The sequence below is a fragment of the Panthera onca genome, chromosome D1 (assembly GCF_046562875.1).
Source record: "Panthera onca isolate mPanOnc1 chromosome D1, mPanOnc1 haplotype 2, whole genome shotgun sequence".
NCBI lineage: Eukaryota > Metazoa > Chordata > Mammalia > Carnivora > Felidae > Panthera > Panthera onca.
The window spans coordinates 92,020,255-92,039,608 of record NC_138348.1 but is presented as its reverse complement, the minus strand read 5'-3'; the positions used below and the strand labels follow the sequence as shown (position 1 = coordinate 92,039,608).

The window sequence follows — 19,354 nt, the reverse complement described above, 5'->3', positions numbered from 1 at the left end:
GAGATGGACGTGACTGATTATCGGTTGTGTAAGGGAGGGAGGCCAGGGGAGATGCCAGTGAGGTAACAGGAGGAGCCCCTGTGGGGGTGGGGGTGGGGGACAGCCAGGACTGATCAGGTGAGCAAAAGAGGAAGAGCCACCAGTGCTGAAAGACAGGAAGGAACTTGGCCAGGGGCACAAGGCAGTGACAACTCAGGCCAACCCCAACATCTGTGTTAACCCTGTAAGCAAGCCTTGTCAGGTGACTGATATTCACTCCCCCTTCCTTCGGTACAAATACCCCCATCTATGGGTCAGAAGGAAAATGGGCTTCATCTGGCTCCTCACCCCAAAGCGACATCAAGATGACAAATACTGTACTTATTTATTAAGAACACATTGATGAATCCTCCATACTTCCACAGGTCTTTTTTTTTTTTTAATTTTTTTAAACGTTTATTTATTATTGAGAGACAGAGCATGAGCAGGGGAGGGGCAGAGAGAGGAGGAGACAGATTCTGAGGCAGGCTCCAGGCTCTGAGCTGTCAGCACAGAGCCCGACGTGGGGCTCGGACTCACAAACTGCGAGATCATGACCTGAGTCGAAGTCGGAGGCTTAGCCGCCTGAGCCACCCAGGCGCCCCCACAGGTCTTTTTAAAGTTTATTTTGAGAGGGAGGGAGAGAGTGTGAGCAGGGGAGGGGCAGAGAGAGAGGGAGAGAGATCCACAGGGCTTTATTCAAGCTTGTGGGAGAGCATTCATTGCATCTATCAAACCGTACGAGAGCTGGGGCCCAAGCCTTCTTCACCTGTGTCCCAACACCGAGCTGTCCGTGCCTCCTGGAGTAACTCTGCTCTGCACCGGAGCCCGAAGGGGATCCCGGGCCTCCGAGACTTTTCAGTCAAATGGGAGGGCTAACCCTCATCAGCCCAACTCCAGACAACACAAGGTTTGTAGGGAACAACACAGGGATTGTAGGGAAAGAGGCCAGAGGGGCAGGGTTAAGAAAGGATTTCCTTTGTAAGTTGCAGAATTGAGGCTTGCCACAAGAGGGGCGTTTGAGGATCGCAGCACGGAAAGGGGGGACCCCGCAGGTGGAGGGAACAGCAGAAATCAAGCACCCAGCAAGGAAAGCTGAGGTGAGTTTCATAAAGAGTAAAAGAAACCCAGAAGCCCTTCCTGTACCTCCTACCTACTTTATCTCATGGACTCCTCCCCACAGCACCGGGAACCAGATCCTAAAATTCGATGATGAGTAAAGTGAGCCTCCGCAGGCTGCACACTTCCAAGGTCGGAGGGCTAGTAAGTGATGAGCTCTGGATGTGAACCCCAGCAATCTTACTCCAGAGCCCTCCTGCCCAGCCTTGTACTACACTGCCTGCCGGGATTAGCCACTAATTCTCTCTGCTGGCTGGTGAGAAAAGGAGGAAATCAGACTGAAAGGGAGATGGTGAATCTTCCATTGGCCCTGTTAAACTACCGGCATCCTCCAAGCATTTCGTGCGCACGGTTGTAGGAGTGTTTCCCAAACTGGCGTGCCATGGACCCCTGCTCAGGAAGACCCCGATATTTCTCCTACGGTGAAACAAGTTTGGGAAATGCTACATGTTGTGTTCCCTCCCCCACCCAAACCGGGTTCATCACGGTGCAAACGGGCAGGTAAAGAAATCCTGCACCCTGTTTAACCCCGGACTCGGCCAACGTCTTGCTCACCACATTTGTGCGGCAGCTCTGTCACCCTGCAGAGCAGCGCTCCTCGCGCCCTTTCAGGAATCGCAGTGGGGCGCAGCGCAGGGGCCGGCATCGGCTTCCCGCCCCGGCTTCGGTGTCCCGGGCGGCCCCCTTCGGCATCCGAGAGCCACGTTCCCAACCTACCGTGCGGCCTCTGGACAAGTTCAAGCTCCGCTTTTCTTAACTGTAGAAAAGGAAAAAAAAGGTATGGGGTCTTGCCTTGCAGGGTGTCAAGAGGACGAAATGCGTGGAACACGGGTTTCTTTTCCTTCTCCCCGACGCGGGACAGTGTCGCGGCGGGTTTCCGGGGGACGCGGGAGGACAGCCTCTTCTCCGGGTTTCCGCCCGGTTGCGGGCTCCGGAGCTCCCAGGGCCCCGCCGGCGGGCAGCAGGGAGACGCGGCTCCCGGGCCGGGTGACGCGGCGGCGGGAGCTCCTCGCAGAGTCAGGGCGCGGGCCGGGGAGGAGGAGGGGCCGCGGGCCGGGCCTCCTCGCCGCTTCCGGCGGAGCCGGGGGAACCGGGCGGGCGGCCGGCGGCCAGGGGCCTGCGCGCCGCACTTCCCCTCGCCGGGGGCGGCCGGCACCGCGCGGGAGCCGGAGCCAGCCTCTCCGCCAGCACCGCGGCGGGGTCGCCGCCACCCACGCGCTGGTGAGCGCTCGCGGGGACGCGGGGACGGGGGGCGGCGCCGGGTGGGGGTCACCGCGGGTGGTGGGCGGGGCGGAGGAGGGTCCCCGGGGACTGCGGGGGGCCCCTGCGCCGGGACCCGCCCTGTCCCTGTCCCTTGGCCGGGACGCCGCTTTCCTCTCTCCTGCCCCCTTTTCCTGGCTGCTTCCAGCACCCCGAATAGGGAAACTGGGTGAGCAGGCTCTCCGAGAAAGTTGTCACCTTCTCCGTCGCAAAGGAGCTCGTGCAGGGAACCTCCCCCCACCCCCACCCCCACCCCCGCGCCCTTTAGTTTGTGTAGAACAGCCCGGCTCGGTCAGGCTGTTTCCATCTTTAACTGTAGAGAGAGGGTCTCTACCATGGTCTCCTCGCATCCTTCTTTGCTCTTCTGATGGGTCTGTGTGTGGGTGTTCCAGCGAGGAGATGGCTTTAGTTAGGGTTCATGACCTACGGAGGCCTTTCATGAACATCTGTCAAGGACTGGGATGGGATACCTGTGCAGTGCTGGAGTGACAGCATTGGACAGGAAAGGTTCAGCCCTGTCGTCTCCCTGGAGACGGGTCAATTAGAAATTACAACTCGCCCTGCTAAGTGCCACCGAGAGAGAGGGGCAGCCCGGAGTACTCTGGTAGCTAGGACACCTAAGCCGGGGGGAACCTAGGGGTCAGGATTCACTGGCTGTCGGAGAGAGTCGCATCTAGTTTGGTTGTTTGTGTTTTAAACATTATTATTTTTTAATGTTTGTTTATTTCTGAGAGGGGGAGGGGCAGAGACTGAGAGAGGGACAGGGGATCAGAAGCTGGCTCTGTGCTGACAGCAGAAGTCAGACACTTAAGGGCTTAACCGACTGAGCCACCAGGCGACCGGTTTGTTGTTGGTTTGTTTGTTTGTTTTTTAACTTAAAAAAATATATATTGCAGTGCGACCTTACAGCTTACCCAGTTTTCACACAGTGAATTTCCTGTGCAACCTGCATCCATAATAAATAAAATACCACTAGCACTCCAGAAGCCCTCAATATCCACTTCCAACGGCTACTTTCATCTAAGGGCAACTATTATCCTGGCTTCTCACATCATAAAATCGTTTTACTTGGTTTTGAACTTTTGACACGTGGACAGTATGTGAGATGCAGCCGTGTTGCATTTAGCAGTAATTCATTTACTCTCAACTGATGCATAATTTTGCACTGTACAGAGAGAGCACAGTTTATTTCTACTTTCTGCTGGACACTTGGATTGACGGACACGGGTTGTTTCCCATTCGGGTTTTTTTTTTTTATTTTTTGAAATAGTGCCACGAGGCATTCTCGTACTTGTCTTCAGGTGAACATAAGTAAGCAGTTCTGATAGGAATGTTCCTAAGTGTGGAATTGCTGGGTGTGTTCAGCTTTAGCATAGTTTCGTGCCAAATGGTTTTCCAAAGCGGTTATACGAATTTACACTCCCATCTGCAGTGTGAGTTCCTGTTCCTCCACACCTTCACCAATACGCGATATGGTCCCTCTTTTTCATTGTAGCCACTCTGCTCAATGCATGGGCCGTGGTGTTGCACTGAGGTGTTAATTTGCATTCCTCTTATGACTAATGAATCTGCATCTTTTCGTGTGTCTGGTGGGCATTTGGATAGCCTTTTTGCAAAGTGTTCCATTCTTCTACCCATTTTGTCAGTAGATTGTCTCTGTTTCTCCCTAGTTTGTAAGACTTCTTAAATATTCTGGATATGACATATTTATGGCATATGTATTTTTTTAATGTTTATTTCTTTTTGAGACAATGCGAGAGACAGAGTGCAAGCAGCGGAGGGGCAGACAGAGGGAGACGCAGAATTTGAAGCAGGCTCCAGGCTCTGAGCTGTCAGCCCACAGCCCGACGTGGGGCTCGAACTCACGAACCATGAGATCATGAACTGAGCTGAAGTCAGATGCTTAACCGACTGAGCCACTCAGGCGCCCCTATGGCATATGTATTTTTAAAATATCTTCTCTCTCTCTCTCAGGAGATTGCCTTTTCACTCTCTTAATGATATCTTTTGATGAACAGAAGTTCAGTTTAATGTTGCCCAGTGTTATCTTTTTTTTTTTTTTCTGGATGGTTGTATTATTTATGGCCAGTTGAAAAACTCTTTACTTACCCAAGGGGTGGTGGGTGGGAAGAATGAGTGAAGGTAGTCAGAAGGTACAAACTCAGTTATAAAATAAATAAATCCTGGGGATGTAAATTTACACCATAGTTACTAGAGTCAAAAAAACTATTGCATATTTGAAGGTTGCTAAGAGAGTGGATTTATTCTTGTTACAAGAAAAAAATGTGTAATTATGTAGTGATGGATGTTAGCTAGATTTATTGCGGTGACCATTTCATAATATATACGTACGTTGGATCATCATGTTGTGCATCTGAAACTATTATGTTATATGTCAATTATATCTCAATTTATTTTTTTTTTTTAATTTATTTTTGAGAGAGAGACAGAGAGAGCTTGTGGAGGAGGGGCAGAGAGCGGGAGAGACAGAGGATCCAAAGTGAGCTCTTCATGCCAGCAGAGAGCCTGATGCAGGGCTCGAACTCACGAACCGTGAGATCATGACTTGAGCCAAAGTCGGACGCTCAACTGACTGAGCCACCCAGGTGTCCCCATGACAATTTTAAATAAATCAGAAGATAAAGTCAGGAAGATAACTTCCTATATTCTCCTCTGAAAGTTTTATGGTTATTCTCACTTCTATCTACTTGAAATTAAGTTTTTTGTGTGGTGTGAAATAGGGTCAAATTTCTTTTTTTCTACAAGGCTATCAAAATTGATGCAGCACCATCTGTTAAAAAGACAATTTTCCCCATTGCATGGCGGTGTCAGCCTTGTCATAAATCAGGAGACAGTAGAGATGTGGGTCTGTTTCTGGACACCCTGTTCTTCCATCATCTGTCTGTCCTTGTGCACATTAGCACGCTGCCTTCATGGTTGCTTTATAATCTCTATTATTCTGGTGGTGGAAGCTCTCAGCATTGCTCTTCTTTAAGATCTTAGGTATTTTTATTTACTCCTCCCAAAGCCTTTTTAAGAAATATATAAAAAGCAGTCATTTTGTAAGCTCAATAGAGTACTAATGTAAAAGGGTATGTAATTGGCATAATTGGTAAACTGTATCCATCCACCAATTTACTGCTGACACAATCTATATTACATTCAATGCCTGCATATTTACATCAGATCTACAGCAAAGTAAATACAAAATAAATTCACCTTATTTTAGTTACAATGGGCTTTAGTACCTATATGATATAGTTTCCAAACAAAGAGAATTTTTTAAAACTAAGAAACTGGTGTTTTCCCAAGACCGAGTTGCTACTTTTTGCAAAAGACATTATTATGTTTCCCACTCATGTTTGATCAGTAAGATATGTTCCCACGTGGCTGAACTTCAGCTAAAGTTTTAGATTTGAATAACCAGTTAGAATACTTTTGACTTATAATTAAATTTTTAAAAACAGGTGCTTTTAAATGCACACACACGTGCGCATATATGTACTTTTTTGGCATTTTTCAAGTCTTCCGAAGTTACTGTTTAAAAATCAGTTTCCCAAGTTTTACACCCAGAGATTTAATTCAGTAGATTTGGGGTGGGGCACAGGAACTGGCATTTTAAACCATCATTGTATTTGTTTTCTGGGCTGGGTAACAAATTATTACAAGTTCAGCATTTTAAACCAACACTTATTTATTATCTGGTAGTTTCTGTGGGTCAAGGGCCCAGACAAGGCTTGGCTGATTCTTCTGCTGGGGTCTCACCTGGCTTACCTCCAGGTTTTAGCTGGGGCCACAGTGCCACTGGGGATTCAAATGGGGAAAGATCCACCACCAAGCTCCCTCAGGTTGTTCTTTGTTGGCAGAATTCATCTCCTTGCGGTTCTAAGACTGCGGTTCTAAGGTTTTCTTGCTGGCTGTCACCTGGAGATCACTTCTCTTCTAGAGGTTAATTGTAGAGATCACTCAGCTTCTAGAGGCTGCCTGCAATTTCCTGGTAAATTCTTCAAAGTCAGAATGGGAGTCTCTCTCTAGTCTGCTAAGTTACGATTAAACACGCACACGTATGCACATACATAAGTATGACACAATATTCATATACATGCTACATTCACGTGTACATATTTTTAAATATCTTTTTTTAAAGTCATCTCTACACCCAATGTCGGGCTCGAACTCATGACCCCAAGATTAAGAGTTGTACGCTCTACCGACTGAGCCAGCCAGGCACCTCACATGTACACATCTTATATGGTAAATATACGTAGTGTGTATATATACTTATAAATGCATATACAGACAGTACACATCATATATAAAGTAACTACTCTATAAATCACTCTGAGAAACACAATATTGTGTCTATCAAGCTATTAACAATTTAGTTGAGCACTGTATTGTTGTTTTTGTTTCTTTTTAGAGAGAGAGAGTGCAAGCAGGGAAGGAGGAGAGGGACAGAATCTTAAGCAGGCTCCACGCTTAGCGCAGAGACTGATGTGGGCTCAATGTGGGGCTTGACATGGGGCTCGACACACATACATGTGTGTGTGTGTTTAAGTGGGATCATGACCTGAGGCGAAATCAAGAGTTGGTTGCTCAACCGACTGAGCCACCCAGGTGCCCCGTTACACTGAGCACTTTTAAGTGACAGTGTCCTTCAAGTCCTAACAAATCCTGCCCGACAAGTGTTTTAGCAAATGTTTGAGAAGCAAACTTAGCCTTTGAAACCGATATTCTTTATTTAAAGTCCAAATCAAGTGAAATGTGATGATAATTTATTCATCAAAGAAGTGAAAAACTCAAACAATTTAAACCTTTAAACAGACCAGTCTTTTTTTTTTAATTTTTTTTTTTTTTTTTTTTTTTGAGACAGAGAGAGACAGAGCATGAACGGGGGAGGGGCAGAGAGAGAGGGAGACACAGAATCGGAAGCAGGCTCCAGGCTCTGAGCCATCAGCCCAGAGCCCGACGCGGGGCTCGAACTCACGGACCGCGAGATCGTGACCTGAGCCGAAGTCGGACGCTTAACCGACTGAGCCACCCAGGCGCCCCTAAACAGACCAGTCTTAACATTCAATGCTTGCTCCATTCACGGCCTGACATACAATCAAGGATAGTGCAGTAGTTTCCAACTGCTCTGTAACATCACCAAAAACTTAAGTGGCTTAATACAACATACATTTATTAGCTTACAGTGGCGGCAATCAGAAGTCTAAAATGGATCGGCAGGGCTATGTTCTTCTGGAGGCTCTAGAGAAAAATCCATGTACTTGCCTTTTCCACTTCTAAAGGCTGCCTGCATCCTCCGCCCATGGCCCCGTGTCACACAGACCTCTGCTTCTGCTGTCACTTCTCCTCTAACCCTCCCCCCACTCCTGCCTTCCTCTTATAAGGACCCTTGTGATAACATTCAGCCTTCCCCTCTAGGGTCATCCAGGATACTCTTCACATCTCAAGATCCTTTTTTTTTTTTTAATGTTTACTTATTTATTTTGAAAGAGAGAGAGAGAGAGAGAGCAAGCAAGGGAGGGGCAGAGAGAGAGAATCCCAAGTAGGCTCTGCACCATTAGCACAGAGCCCAATGCAGGGCTCTGATCTCACCAACTGAGATCATGACTTGAGCTAAAATCAAGAGTCAGATGCATAACCAACTGAGCCACCCAGACACCCCTCAAGATCCTTAATCTAATCTGCAAAATCTATTTTTGCCATGTAAGGTAGCATATTCCCTGGTTCTAAGGACTAGGATGTGGACATCTTTCGGGGACCATTGTCCTGTCCACCATAGAAAGTGAGTCCAGCCTAACAGAAATGTAAGATACATATTGTAATCATATGTCTTCCTATGTTTCAGTACATTCCCTATACCAATAGATATTGGAGACCCAATAGGGTATTGGATAATACTTAATACACTTTGTATTTTGTACAGTGAAACTTCATATTTTTCCTCACATAACACATTCTACATATAACGTTGCAAAAGGATTCTAAGAAACACTAAAGGGAAGGGGGGCTGGGTGGCTCAGTCGGTTAAGCATCCAACTCTTGACCTCAGCTCCCATCATGAGCTCATGGTTTGTTGAGTTTAGGCCCTGCATCAGGCTCTGCATGGCCAGCGTGGAGCCTGCTTGGGATTCCCTCTCTCCCTCCCTCCCTCTCTCTCTGCTTCCCCCTTGCTCATACGCTCTCTCAAAATAAATAAATAAACTTAAAAAAATAAAAATAAAAACCACTAAAGATATAATACTGTTGCTTTTTTAAAAGAAGTTTTCACTAATTTTTTTTATCAAGACTTTGTAATTATCTACAAGGTAGGTACTTAGGTGTCTATCCTTTTGTGAATTTTGTAAAAAGCACAAGGGAAAGTGACTACATGTAAGACCATACAACCAGTCCCTAAATAGACAGAGCTAGTGATTAGACCCTCCTTTTGGAGATTTGGGTTCGTTATCTGCTCATCTGTTTGACAACGATGTCTCCTCTATCTCAATATATATTACTAGTACTAAATCTTGTAAAGATTAAAGCATATTTAAGTGTGATAGCCTCACCACTTCAGCTGCACAAGAACTGAAAGATAACAAGAAAGGTGTAGTGGGGAGTTAGATTCCAGGAAGTAGACAGTGTATAGGGTTAATGGGACTTATCTGCCATCTTGCTGAATTATCCTGTGTCAAAGATGCTGTTATTTCCTGTGTTTAAACTTGTCCATAACATTAGTCAAAGGGCTTGTACCAACCCACTTACAGTGGCATATGCGGTTGGGCAATTGGATTTCTTAACCAAGCAATGAAAAAATGGCAGTTACCAAAAATCAGCATGTATGGCCAAGTCATGTCATAACATGAGAAACTGAAACTTTTAAATCTACATGTGTTAAGATTAAAGCATTATGTTAATTTCTAACCTTTAAGCTATCACTAAAAACATCAAATGATTCTCTAGTTTATAAGTCTATCGAGGCCACATAATGAATTTTAAAATTAAAACAAAATTGACAAACTGTTGAAATGATATAAAAGCCCAGAGACATTTTGTCTACTACTGGGGGAGAGAAAGGACATCTGGATTGGTTGAAATGAAGATGTTGCGGGACAGCAACCCCAGACCTGGAAAAGGACTTCAAAATCAGTGGCCATCAGGCACTGCCTTAACCTCAGTGTACCACTGAGGCTCTCTGAAATCCAAAGAATATGAGGTAGCAAAAGAACCACATATACATGCCAGACTTCACCTCTTTTGTGTCCCCTTGGCTAGCTTAGCAGCCGACTGCTCTTCTCTTTCGGTATGTCTCTGGTTCCTGTGCCCATTCCACTTCTTCTTTCTGCCCCTCTGGCCGCAGGCGTTTAAGTTCTCCCTCTCTTTTTTGAACTTTGATACAGTTTCATGAATCATCAGTATCTTGTCTGATAGTCATTGGCTTGGCATAAAGGTGTTCAGCATTTAGCAAGGAACAGAGCATCATCCTCACTATTGAATAACATCCGTTCAATTGGGAAACTTATCTTCTACTTTGTGTTTCATAGGACAAGTTCTCTTTGATTTCCCAGGAGTCTGTTTTGACCTCTGCAGATAGGTTGGAGTGAGAAAGCAAGCCTCTGCTTTTTTGACAATCCCAGGAAACATTGAAGAGGTTATAAATCCTTTGCATATCCCTTTAAATTTAGAAGCAGACTGACAATCCCACACCCCCCTCCCCCACTCCCCGCTGCAAATTCCAGAATTTGGATAACACTGATCTTAAGATTAGTTTGGGGAAAATTGATTACATTACTGTCTTCTAAACTGTGAACATCATGTATCCCTCCAATATCTAGATTGTTTTAAATACATGCTAACCCACACTATTTTCTGAACATTCTATGCCATGAACCATTAGCACGTCACATAAATTGTCTCATGTGGTCTTCACAATAAAGCTGAGCAGTTCTAGTTTTATTTTCATTTCACAGATGCAGAAGCCGAAGCTTAGCAAGATTAAGTAGCTTGCCAAAGGCCACAGTTAATAAGAGGTAAGCATCCAGGCACTCTACCTGCAGAGTCTGTAGACTTCACCACTATGCGACACTAGCTCAGGGAGTGGGGAAGGAAGGGAGGAAGCAGCGGGGAGAGAGGGAGGCATGGGTGTTTGGATGGATAGGTGGAAGGAGGGAGTCGTTCAAGGGAAGGCAGACTGGCGGAAAAATCTCCCAAGGTTTCTTGCATGTGCTCTTTCTCTGCTCTTCAGCATCTGCCTACCTGGATGCATAATTACTTGTCCAAATAGCACCTGTCCTTCTCCCATTTCAGCACTGGCACAGGAAGTTCTTGTTTGTAAAACTTAATTCTCCTTCTATTTTGAATGTTAGCCTTGCTGGATAGAGTATTCTTGGCTGCAGATTTTTCCCACTCAGCTCTTTGAATATATCATACCTTCTGGCTTGCAGTTTGTGCTGAAAAATCTGCTGCTAGCCTTATGGGTTTTCCCTTATAAGTAACCATCTTCTTTTGTCTTGCTGCTTTTAAGATTTTTTCCTTATTGCTATATTTTGCCAGTTTAATTACAACATGCCTTGGTTGATTTTGTTGGGGATTTTATTGGGGATTCTCTCTGCCTCCTGGATATGGATATCTGTTTCCTGCTCCAGATTAGGGAAGTTTTCAGCTACTATTTCTTCAAATATATTTTCTGCTTCCTTTTCTCTCTCTTCTCCCTCTGGGATCCCTATTATATGAATGTTATTATGTTTGATGAAGTCACTGAGATCCCTAAGTCTGTTCTTGTTTTGCATAATCCTTTTCTCTCTTGTGTTCAGCTGATTATTTTCTACTACTTTATCTTCTAGGTCACTAGTTTGTTCTTTTGCTTCTTCCATTCTGCCGTTCATTGCATCAAGTGTGTTTTCAATCTCATTTATTGCACTTTTTAAAATATCTGATTCTTTTTTATCTCTCTTTTCTCTGTGGTAAGGGTCTCCTTGAAGTTTTCCATTTTCTCCTCAAGTCTACGGGGCACTCTTACGAACATTACTTTAAATTCCCCATTAAACAGGTTACTTATACCTGTTTTTCTTAGATTTCTGGCTCTGGCCTTATTTTGTTCTTTCATTGGGGATAAATTCCTCCATTTTCACATTTTGTCTAAGTCTCTGCCTTCTTCTCTGTGTTAGAAGAGCAGGTTATGTCTGCTGCTCCTGAAAGCAATGGCCTTGTGAAGAAGAGGTCATGGAGTGCCCAGGGCCTGGGGCTTCAGGGAGGGTCTCTGGTGCGTGCTACATGCACTCTGCTGCTGTGTTTTGGCTGCTCTGTCCTTCAGGCCAGTTGTCTGCAGAAGCTCTCCTTGCTTGCAGTGGGCAGTGTTTGGTCCTGATCTGAGCATGGTGAGTTTTAACTAGGTCTGCTTGTTAAATGAGACCTGATACTACTTCTAATAGAGCTGAAGCCCGGCAGAACTCTCTGGTCAGGAGATGTGGTGTGGACAAGGGTTTGTGCTGGTCTTCTGGGACAGGAGCCCTCTGCCCCCTGTGCTGGGACTGAGTCATGCTTGCTGGAGTGGGGCAGTCCCACCAGACAGCAAGGGAGGAGCAGGAGAGCAGGGCTAGGCATAAGCAGGTTAGGCAGCCAGTGTCCCTCTGAGCTTCCTCCCCCAGTGGTTCCCTGTTTACACTGAGGTAAGGGGGAGGGGGGGGGAGGAGGAGGGAAATGGTGCTGGCTGGCTCCTTTGTTCCAGGAAAGTTCTCTGTGAACTGCCTCTCAGGAGAAGAGCAATGATCTCTCTTGTGTGCCCCAGGCCCTCTTCAGATCACTGTTCCCTATTGCTCTCCTGCTTACTTGCCCACTGGGAGCAGGGCAGCTCGCCCTCCGCCCTCCGGCTCTATCCCAGCCAAGCCCTCCAACCTTTACAACTCCAGCCTTTAAGCCCTGCTTGTTGCAAAATCTCATGAAATTCAGCTCCTCTTGCTTCCATAGCCAATGGCTTTGGGGAAACGTTCAGCTTGTCTCCTGACACTCATCTCCTAGAACTTCTCTCTCTCTCACACGGTTCTCCGTGACTGCAGCTCCCTCCCCTCTGCAGCAGCCAGGATCCCTTCCCCCCCCCACCCCAAACCACATCTCCATGCTTCCTACCTTCTTCTTGTGGCCTTTTCTCCCCCTTTAGTTGTGGAGTTTGCTCTGCCAGTCTTCAGGTTGATTTCTGGGGTATTTAGGATGACCTGAGAGTTATGTGTTCCTATGAGCCCAGGGTCCTCCTCCTCCCATGCCATCTTTCCCCGCTCTTCCAACACAGGAAGTCCTTACCATGGCGGCTTCGTGCCAGCCACCCTTCCCCACATCCCCAGGGTGCTCCTGGCCAGAGGCAGCACAGGACAATCCCTCAACTGGTCATGCTGAACTCCTTACTCTGTAAGTCTCACCACATCACAGAGATCTGGGTTTTTTTTGGAAGCCAGCTCCAGTCACAGTGGTAGATAAGGGATAGGGATGAGGGCTAGAGAGATTGAGCCTCTGTGGGGCATTAGGAGAGAACATCTAGAGCCCACACGCTGGGACTAGGAGTAAGGTAAGACCAGTTTTTGTGATCCTCTCTCTCTGTCTCTTATAGGATGGCTGTTCCATAAGATCAAGACTGAGTCCCCTCCCTTCTCCCACTTTACCAATGCCTGGTCTCATGGGGTTAGTTTTGAGCCCAACACTATGGCATCATCAACCTCCTCAGCTCCTCGCTCCCGGTCCAGGAAGCCTCTGGGCAAGATGGCTGGTGAGTGGAAATAGACTCCTAATTGTGTTCTTGTTCACAGCTATGAGTGTTAGCGAGGTGGAAGGCTGCCTGGGCCAAATGCAGCAGGAAATGCTAGGGAGGCTGAAGGTAGAGGCCTCCTGCCTTGACCTCAGAGCCCAGAAGCTTTGTGGTGAGTGAGGAGAGAGGCACGCATCATAGAACATTCAGTCGTATGGGCTCACAGCTTTTCCACGCGTGCTCGGCTCATTTCCTAGCCTGGAAACCATTGTGCTGAGCACCTAGCATCATGTTTCTTGTCATCTAAGTCTTTCAGAACCTATCAGAAGAAGGAGCCAGGCAGAGTGAGAAAACAAATTAATCTCCAGAACATTAAACTTTCTGTCCCTATGAAAAGCTGGAGGGGCGCCTGGGTGGCTCAGTCGGTTCAGCGTCTCCCTTCGGCTCAGGTCATGATCTCGCAGTTTGCAAGTTTGAGCCCCACGTCGGGCCACAGCTCGGAGCCTGGAGCTTGCTTCAGATTCTGTGTCTCCTGCTCTCTCTGTCCCTTCCCTGCTCATGCTCTGTCTCTCAAAAATAAACAAACATTAAAAAAAAATTTTTTTTAGAGTCTGGAGAAGCTGAGCTGATATCATTATGGAATACTTACAATATCCCAGACACGGCATTATCTCCATTAATCTTCAACGACAATTAAAATGAACCCATTTTCCAGGTGAGGAAATGGAGACAGAGACTGACTTGCGTAGGGTCATGTAGAAAGCAAGCAGTAGGTCCACAATCAAATCTATGCCTGGCTCCAAAGTGTAGGTTGTGAATCACTAAGCTCTCTGCTCTTCAGGAGCTCTGAGTAGTAATCCTCTCCCATGCTTTTGTTTTACCACTTAGCAACAACACTCTGGGATTCCTCCGGGCCAGACAGATGCCAATCCCTCCCCTCTTTCCCTCCCATAACGGGTTGCCCACCTTAATCTAAATCCACCTCCCCTCAGTGCAGAGAGTGGGTTTGGGAACTGATTGATTCTTCCCAGCTTATCACAGCTCTACTTACAGACTAGCAGCAGACGGTTGGCTAGTCAGCGCTAGCGAGAAGTTCTAGGTAGCGTAAGCAGAGGGTACCAGAAATCGAAGGGCCTGGAATAGGGCAAAGCCATCTTTCCTAATCAGGTGGGTGAAACAGTCAGAGTTATTTCCTTTCCCTTTTTAATTTTCATATTGTTGTTATACAAAGGGTTTTTTTTTTAATTTAGTTATTGAAGTACAATTAACATACATTATATTAGTTTCAAGTATACAACATAATGATTCAATATTTGTACATATTGCGAAACGATCACCAGAAGTCTCGTTAACATCCATTACCAGTGATAATTACAGAACTTTTCTTCTTGTGATGAGAACTTTTAAGGTTTCCTCTCTTGGCAACTTTCAAATACGGAAGACAGTATTATTCACTAGTCGGCATGCCGTTCATTACATTCTCATGACTTATAAAAGAGCCAGAGTTTTCGTGACTTCCAAAACGTTTGAAGATAATGGGACCTTCAAGGCCAGTCCTGAAGGATGTGCGAAATAGAGCAGTAGGTCTCTGAGAGCAATGTGGCATGGTGGCCAGAGCAGGGCGCTGGGCTGGGCTCTGTCCAGGGCAGCCTGGTGAGAATACCAAGCCTGAGTGGTGTTTCTCTCCCCACAGACTGGTTCAGGCAGGCCCTGTCGAAGAAGCCCAAGAAGATACTGGAATCCTCAGACGGCCCCTCCAGTGACGTCTCACAGCCGAGCTCTCAGGACCACCCCCCACGCCTGGACCTCAGCTCAACCTCGTCTCCAACACACGTGGTCGCCGGCAGCAGCGGCAGCAGCAGCGGCAGCAGCGGCCGCTGGAGCAAGGACTACGATGTCTGTGTGTGCCACAGCGAGGAGGACCTGGCAGCCGCCCAGGAGCTGGTCTCCTACCTGGAAGGCAGCACCGCCAGCCTGCGCTGCTTCCTGCAGCTGCGGGATGCAACCCCAGGCGGCGCCATCGTGTCCGAGCTGTGCCAGGCACTGAGCAACAGTCACTGCCGCGTGCTGCTCATCACCCCAGGCTTCCTGCAGGACCCGTGGTGCAAGTACCAGATGCTGCAGGCCCTGAGTGAGGCTCCCGGGGCGGAGGGCCGCACCATCCCCCTGATGTCAGGCCTCGCCAGAGCCGCCTACCCCGCTGAGCTCCGGTTCATGTACTTCGTGGATGGCCGGGGCCCCGACGGTGGCTTTCGCCAAGTCAAGGAAGCTGTCATGCGTTGTAAGCTATTAGGGGTAAGGGAGAATGGGAAGGTGGCTTCGGCCACAGCATCTGATCGACTTCGGCTTTTAGGAGACAGTCACTGTAGCCCAGTAGCTCAAGATGCAGGCTCTGGAAAAGGCTGGAAGTTATTCCAAGTCCTCTGTACTTGGGTTTCCCCACTGGTAAAGTGAGGAGAGTATATACCTAAAGGAGTATATACACTAAACGAGTGTTCAGACTATGGCCTGGCGCATGTAAAGTACTCATAACGGGCAGGGCCTAGCACCTGTCAAGTCTTCAAAAAATAGCCATTATCATTATAGGTATTAATAGTAGTAGGTATTAATGGTTTCTCTCTCTGAAGTCAGGTTGGAGATGTTCCCCCAGACCCAGGAAAACGCCAGGAGGGCCAGTGGTGCAAAATAATAGGAAAGAATTGTGTATCTGGGGGTGGGGACTTGCTATTACGGTGGGTTTGGAAAGTGAAATAGATAAAAGGTAGAAGTGGCAGGACCCACAGGTCCCGCAGGAAACAGATGCTGGGGTCTGGGAAGGGTGACAAGCCCTGCCATTCTGTTTGGTCTCTTTCAGATCTGCAGACCATCAGCTGACACTTCTATCACCACGGGACCCAGAAAGTTGGAGCAAAGCCGGAAATCGAGTTAGAGAGCCCAGGGCCTCACAGGGTCTTGCATTCTGGCAGCTGTGACGAGGTGAAAGGAACCAGTCTGTAGCACTTTGTATGTGATCCTGGGCTCAGATTGCCCATCAGGCACCCATTGCCGGGGACTCCCCCACGAAGGCCATGGGGAAGCTGGGGACTCCCCTCGAGGAAGGCATGAGGAAACTGGGGACTCCCCAGGAAGGCCATGGGGAAGCCAGAAATTGTAGGTGGTGGGAGGTGCTGATACCACGATGATCACCAGTGTTTTGCCTCCGGCCCAACTGGACACATGAAGCCCCGGCACATGCCTACATCTTCCCCTGGAAAGGTCACTTACCTGATTCATGGGCTAGAAAGCCTACACCGCATGCTTCAGAGGGGATGGTGTCCCCGGTTGCCTGGCATCAGGAGAAAGCAACAGGTACCGATCCTTCACACTCACACTACTGCCCTTCTCTTTCCCAGGGACATTGTTCACTTCAGAAATCTACACGAAAGATGCATTCAGCGCTGTTCTGAATTTTTATTGCACGTGTCATTAAGACACATCTAGAAACCATTCTGAATAGACAGGAGATGGCAGGGAGCAGCAGGGGTGGAGGCAAGGAGAAGCTCAGACCCTGTACCTGGGTCAGAAGCCCACCCACCGATGCTCTGACTCATGGGGGCTTCATCAAAGGTCTGACTAGAACCCAAGCTTCTACAAGCTTCTTTACGTCTGCACTGAGAGAGATGAGCTGTCTTCTTCTGGCAGATGACTGTGGGCCTTGTAGGACAAGGTTTCATTCACCTGTTCTCAATAAGTCTATTGTTGAACCGAAATGAATTTCGAATACATTCCCCTGATGTGTACTTTTGTGCCACTTCTCTCACTTCTCCCTACCACGTCCCCTCCTTTTACTGGAAAAATTCATATATATATATATATATATATACACACACACACACACATATATATACACACACACACACACACACACATATATATACGCATATATATATATATGTGAGATATAATTAATATATTAACATTAGTTTCAGGTATAAAACATGATTTGACATTTGTATATAGTGTGAAAACATTTTCTATTTTCATTATGCATTATTTTATTACATACAAAAAGACTAAAGAATGTACACTCCTGTATATTCCACTCAGCTTAAGAAGCCCAACCTTACAATCCCTATGGTACTCCCTTTGTGCCTTTAATTACATTCTCCTCCCTTTTCCCATCAGAAGCAATCACCCTTCTGAATTTTGAATTCATCATTGTTAGCTTTTCACGTATACATCCCTGAGAACATATTTACTTTTACATGGTTTTGTACTGTATTTAGTGGTATTATAATGTTCGTATTCTACAAATTCTTTTTTTTTTAACCATGTTAAGATTTATCCATGTGGATGCATGTAACTAACACCAGGAACTTCACTATGGTTCTATTATGTAAACATACCACGATTTAGTCACACATTCCTTTACAAACAGACATTTGGTTGTTTGCCATTTGTTGCTAGTAAAAACAATGAGTTTATGAACATTTTTGTGCGTGTTTCCATGAGCAAGATTTTCTAGGACTTAGCCTAGATGGGGAACAGCTGGGTAGTAAATACACATCTTCAGTTTCGGTAGAAAATGCCAAATTTTCTTCCAAATTGGTTGTGTCAGTGTATGTTCCCACCATTAGTGTGTGAGATTTCCCACTTTTTCATGTTCTTACTAACACTTAGAATTATCGGATTGGAAAATGTTTGTTGACCTGGTGGGTGAAAACTGGTATCCTATTCTTTTCTTCTTTTTAAACTGTTTTGGTGTGTGTGTGTGAGAAATTCTTTGTATGTCATAAACCGAAGAGAAAAATTTGACCAATACCCATATACCCATCACCTGGCTTCAACAATTACCAACTCAGAGCTAAGCTGATATCAACAATCACCCCACTCATTCCCTCCCCACCAGGTCCTTTTGAAGCAAATCCCAGGCATTATTTTATTCCTACATGTTAAACTATGTATCTTTTTAGAAGTTTTCCAAAAAAGTGTATCTTTTGAAGAACAGAATGCTTTATTTTTTAATATAAAACCTTTTACCTATTACTTTGTAGTCTGTGTTTTTGTATCTTATTTAGGAAATCCTCCCCTATTCCTGTATTTTCTTCTGGAGCTATTTCACATTTAGGTCTTTAATCCACCAGGATGCTTTGTTTGGGTTTTTGTTGTTGTTCTGGGCTTATAAGTCAAAGGTCCAATTTCTTTTTCCCATTTGAATGGCCATTCTTTACTGACTACATGTCTGTCCTTTCCTCCCACTGATTGTGATGTCACTGCTGTCATTATATTATCATGTGTGGGGGTCTCTTCTATGTGTTTGTGAATCCCTACATCAGAGGCACACTGGCTCACTTACTATGGTTTTTAAGGAAGTCACAGGTCACCTGGGTGGCTCAGTCGGTTAAGCGTCTGACTTCAGCTCAGGTCATGATCTCACGGTTTGTGAGTTTGAGCCCCACATCGGGCTCTATACTGACAGTGTGGAGTCTGCTTAGGATTCTCTGTCTCCCTCTCTCTCTCTCTCTCTCTGACCTTCCCCCAACTCATGCTCTTTCTCTCTCTCTCTCTCTCTCAAAAATAAAATAAATATTTTAAAAAATTCTTGATGTCTATTAGTTTTTTTACTAGGCTTATACTGAGCTGAGAGATTCATTTGGGAAGAACTGATTTTTCTTACAGTGAATTTTTCTCTCCATAAAAATGGTGTGTCTCCATTATCAATCTCTTTAAATGTATTTCAATAAAATTTTATAATCTTTTCCATTTTGGTCAGTCACTTTTACTAGATTTATTCCTTAGTACTTCATATTTCCTGCTGCCATTGTAAATGGTATTTTTATATTTTTTATCTATTACCAATAGGAAGGATGACAATTATTTTGCATATTGATCTAATAAGCAACCTGCTGAACTACTTATAAGACCATAGACTTTGCTGGATTTCTATAAAGACAACCAGGTGCCCTAATGTTAGCATTAGACTTTCAAATGTTAAGCCAGCCTTGTATTCCTGGGGTAAACTCAATTTGTCCATGATGAATACAATATCTTTGTTATAAGTCACAGGTTTCAGATTGCTAACATTTTCTTTAGAGTTTTATATCTGTTCACATGTACAATAGGCCCATAATTGTCTTTTCTTATATTAACCCTCTCTGGTTGTGTTACCAAGGTTACACCAGCTTTATAAAATAGTTGGGGAATAGATGAAATGGGTGAAGGGGATTAAGAGGTACAATTGCCAGTTATAAAATAAAA

General features: G+C 45.8%; 1 protein-coding gene across 9 annotated transcripts; it reads left to right on the top strand.

Annotated features, from left to right (window-relative positions):
- The first annotated feature begins 2,154 nt into the window (after window positions 1–2,154).
- Window positions 2,155–18,665, top strand: TIRAP (TIR domain containing adaptor protein). 9 transcript variants are annotated; one of them, XM_078432943.2, is made up of 7 exons: window positions 2,255–2,358; window positions 10,353–10,412; window positions 11,696–11,759; window positions 12,668–12,783; window positions 12,983–13,138; window positions 14,811–15,412; window positions 15,972–18,665. In XM_078432943.2, the coding sequence occupies exons 5-7, from the start codon at window positions 13,075–13,077 to the stop codon at window positions 16,044–16,046; spliced, it is 741 nt and encodes a 246-aa protein (XP_078289069.1). In that variant the 5' UTR covers window positions 2,255–2,358; window positions 10,353–10,412; window positions 11,696–11,759; window positions 12,668–12,783; window positions 12,983–13,074; the 3' UTR covers window positions 16,047–18,665. The 9 variants fall into 9 exon arrangements, with proteins under 9 accessions (XP_060461179.1, XP_078289069.1, XP_078289068.1 ...); XM_078432942.2 differs by lacking the exon at window positions 11,696–11,759; XM_078432944.2 differs by lacking the exon at window positions 12,668–12,783.
- The last annotated feature ends 689 nt before the right edge of the window (window positions 18,666–19,354 follow it).

Excerpts from the sequence above, each read along its gene's own strand:
- TIRAP (XM_060605196.3), top strand. The coding sequence starts at position 13,075 with ATGGCATCATCAACCTCCTCAGCTCCTCGCTCCCGGTCCAGGAAGCCT. Across the intron at positions 13,139-14,810 it reads GCCTCTGGGCAAGATGGCTG|ACTGGTTCAGGCAGGCCCTG; the intron begins GTGAGTGGAAAT and ends CTCTCCCCACAG. Across the intron at positions 15,413-15,971 it reads TGCGTTGTAAGCTATTAGGG|ATCTGCAGACCATCAGCTGA; the intron begins GTAAGGGAGAAT and ends GGTCTCTTTCAG.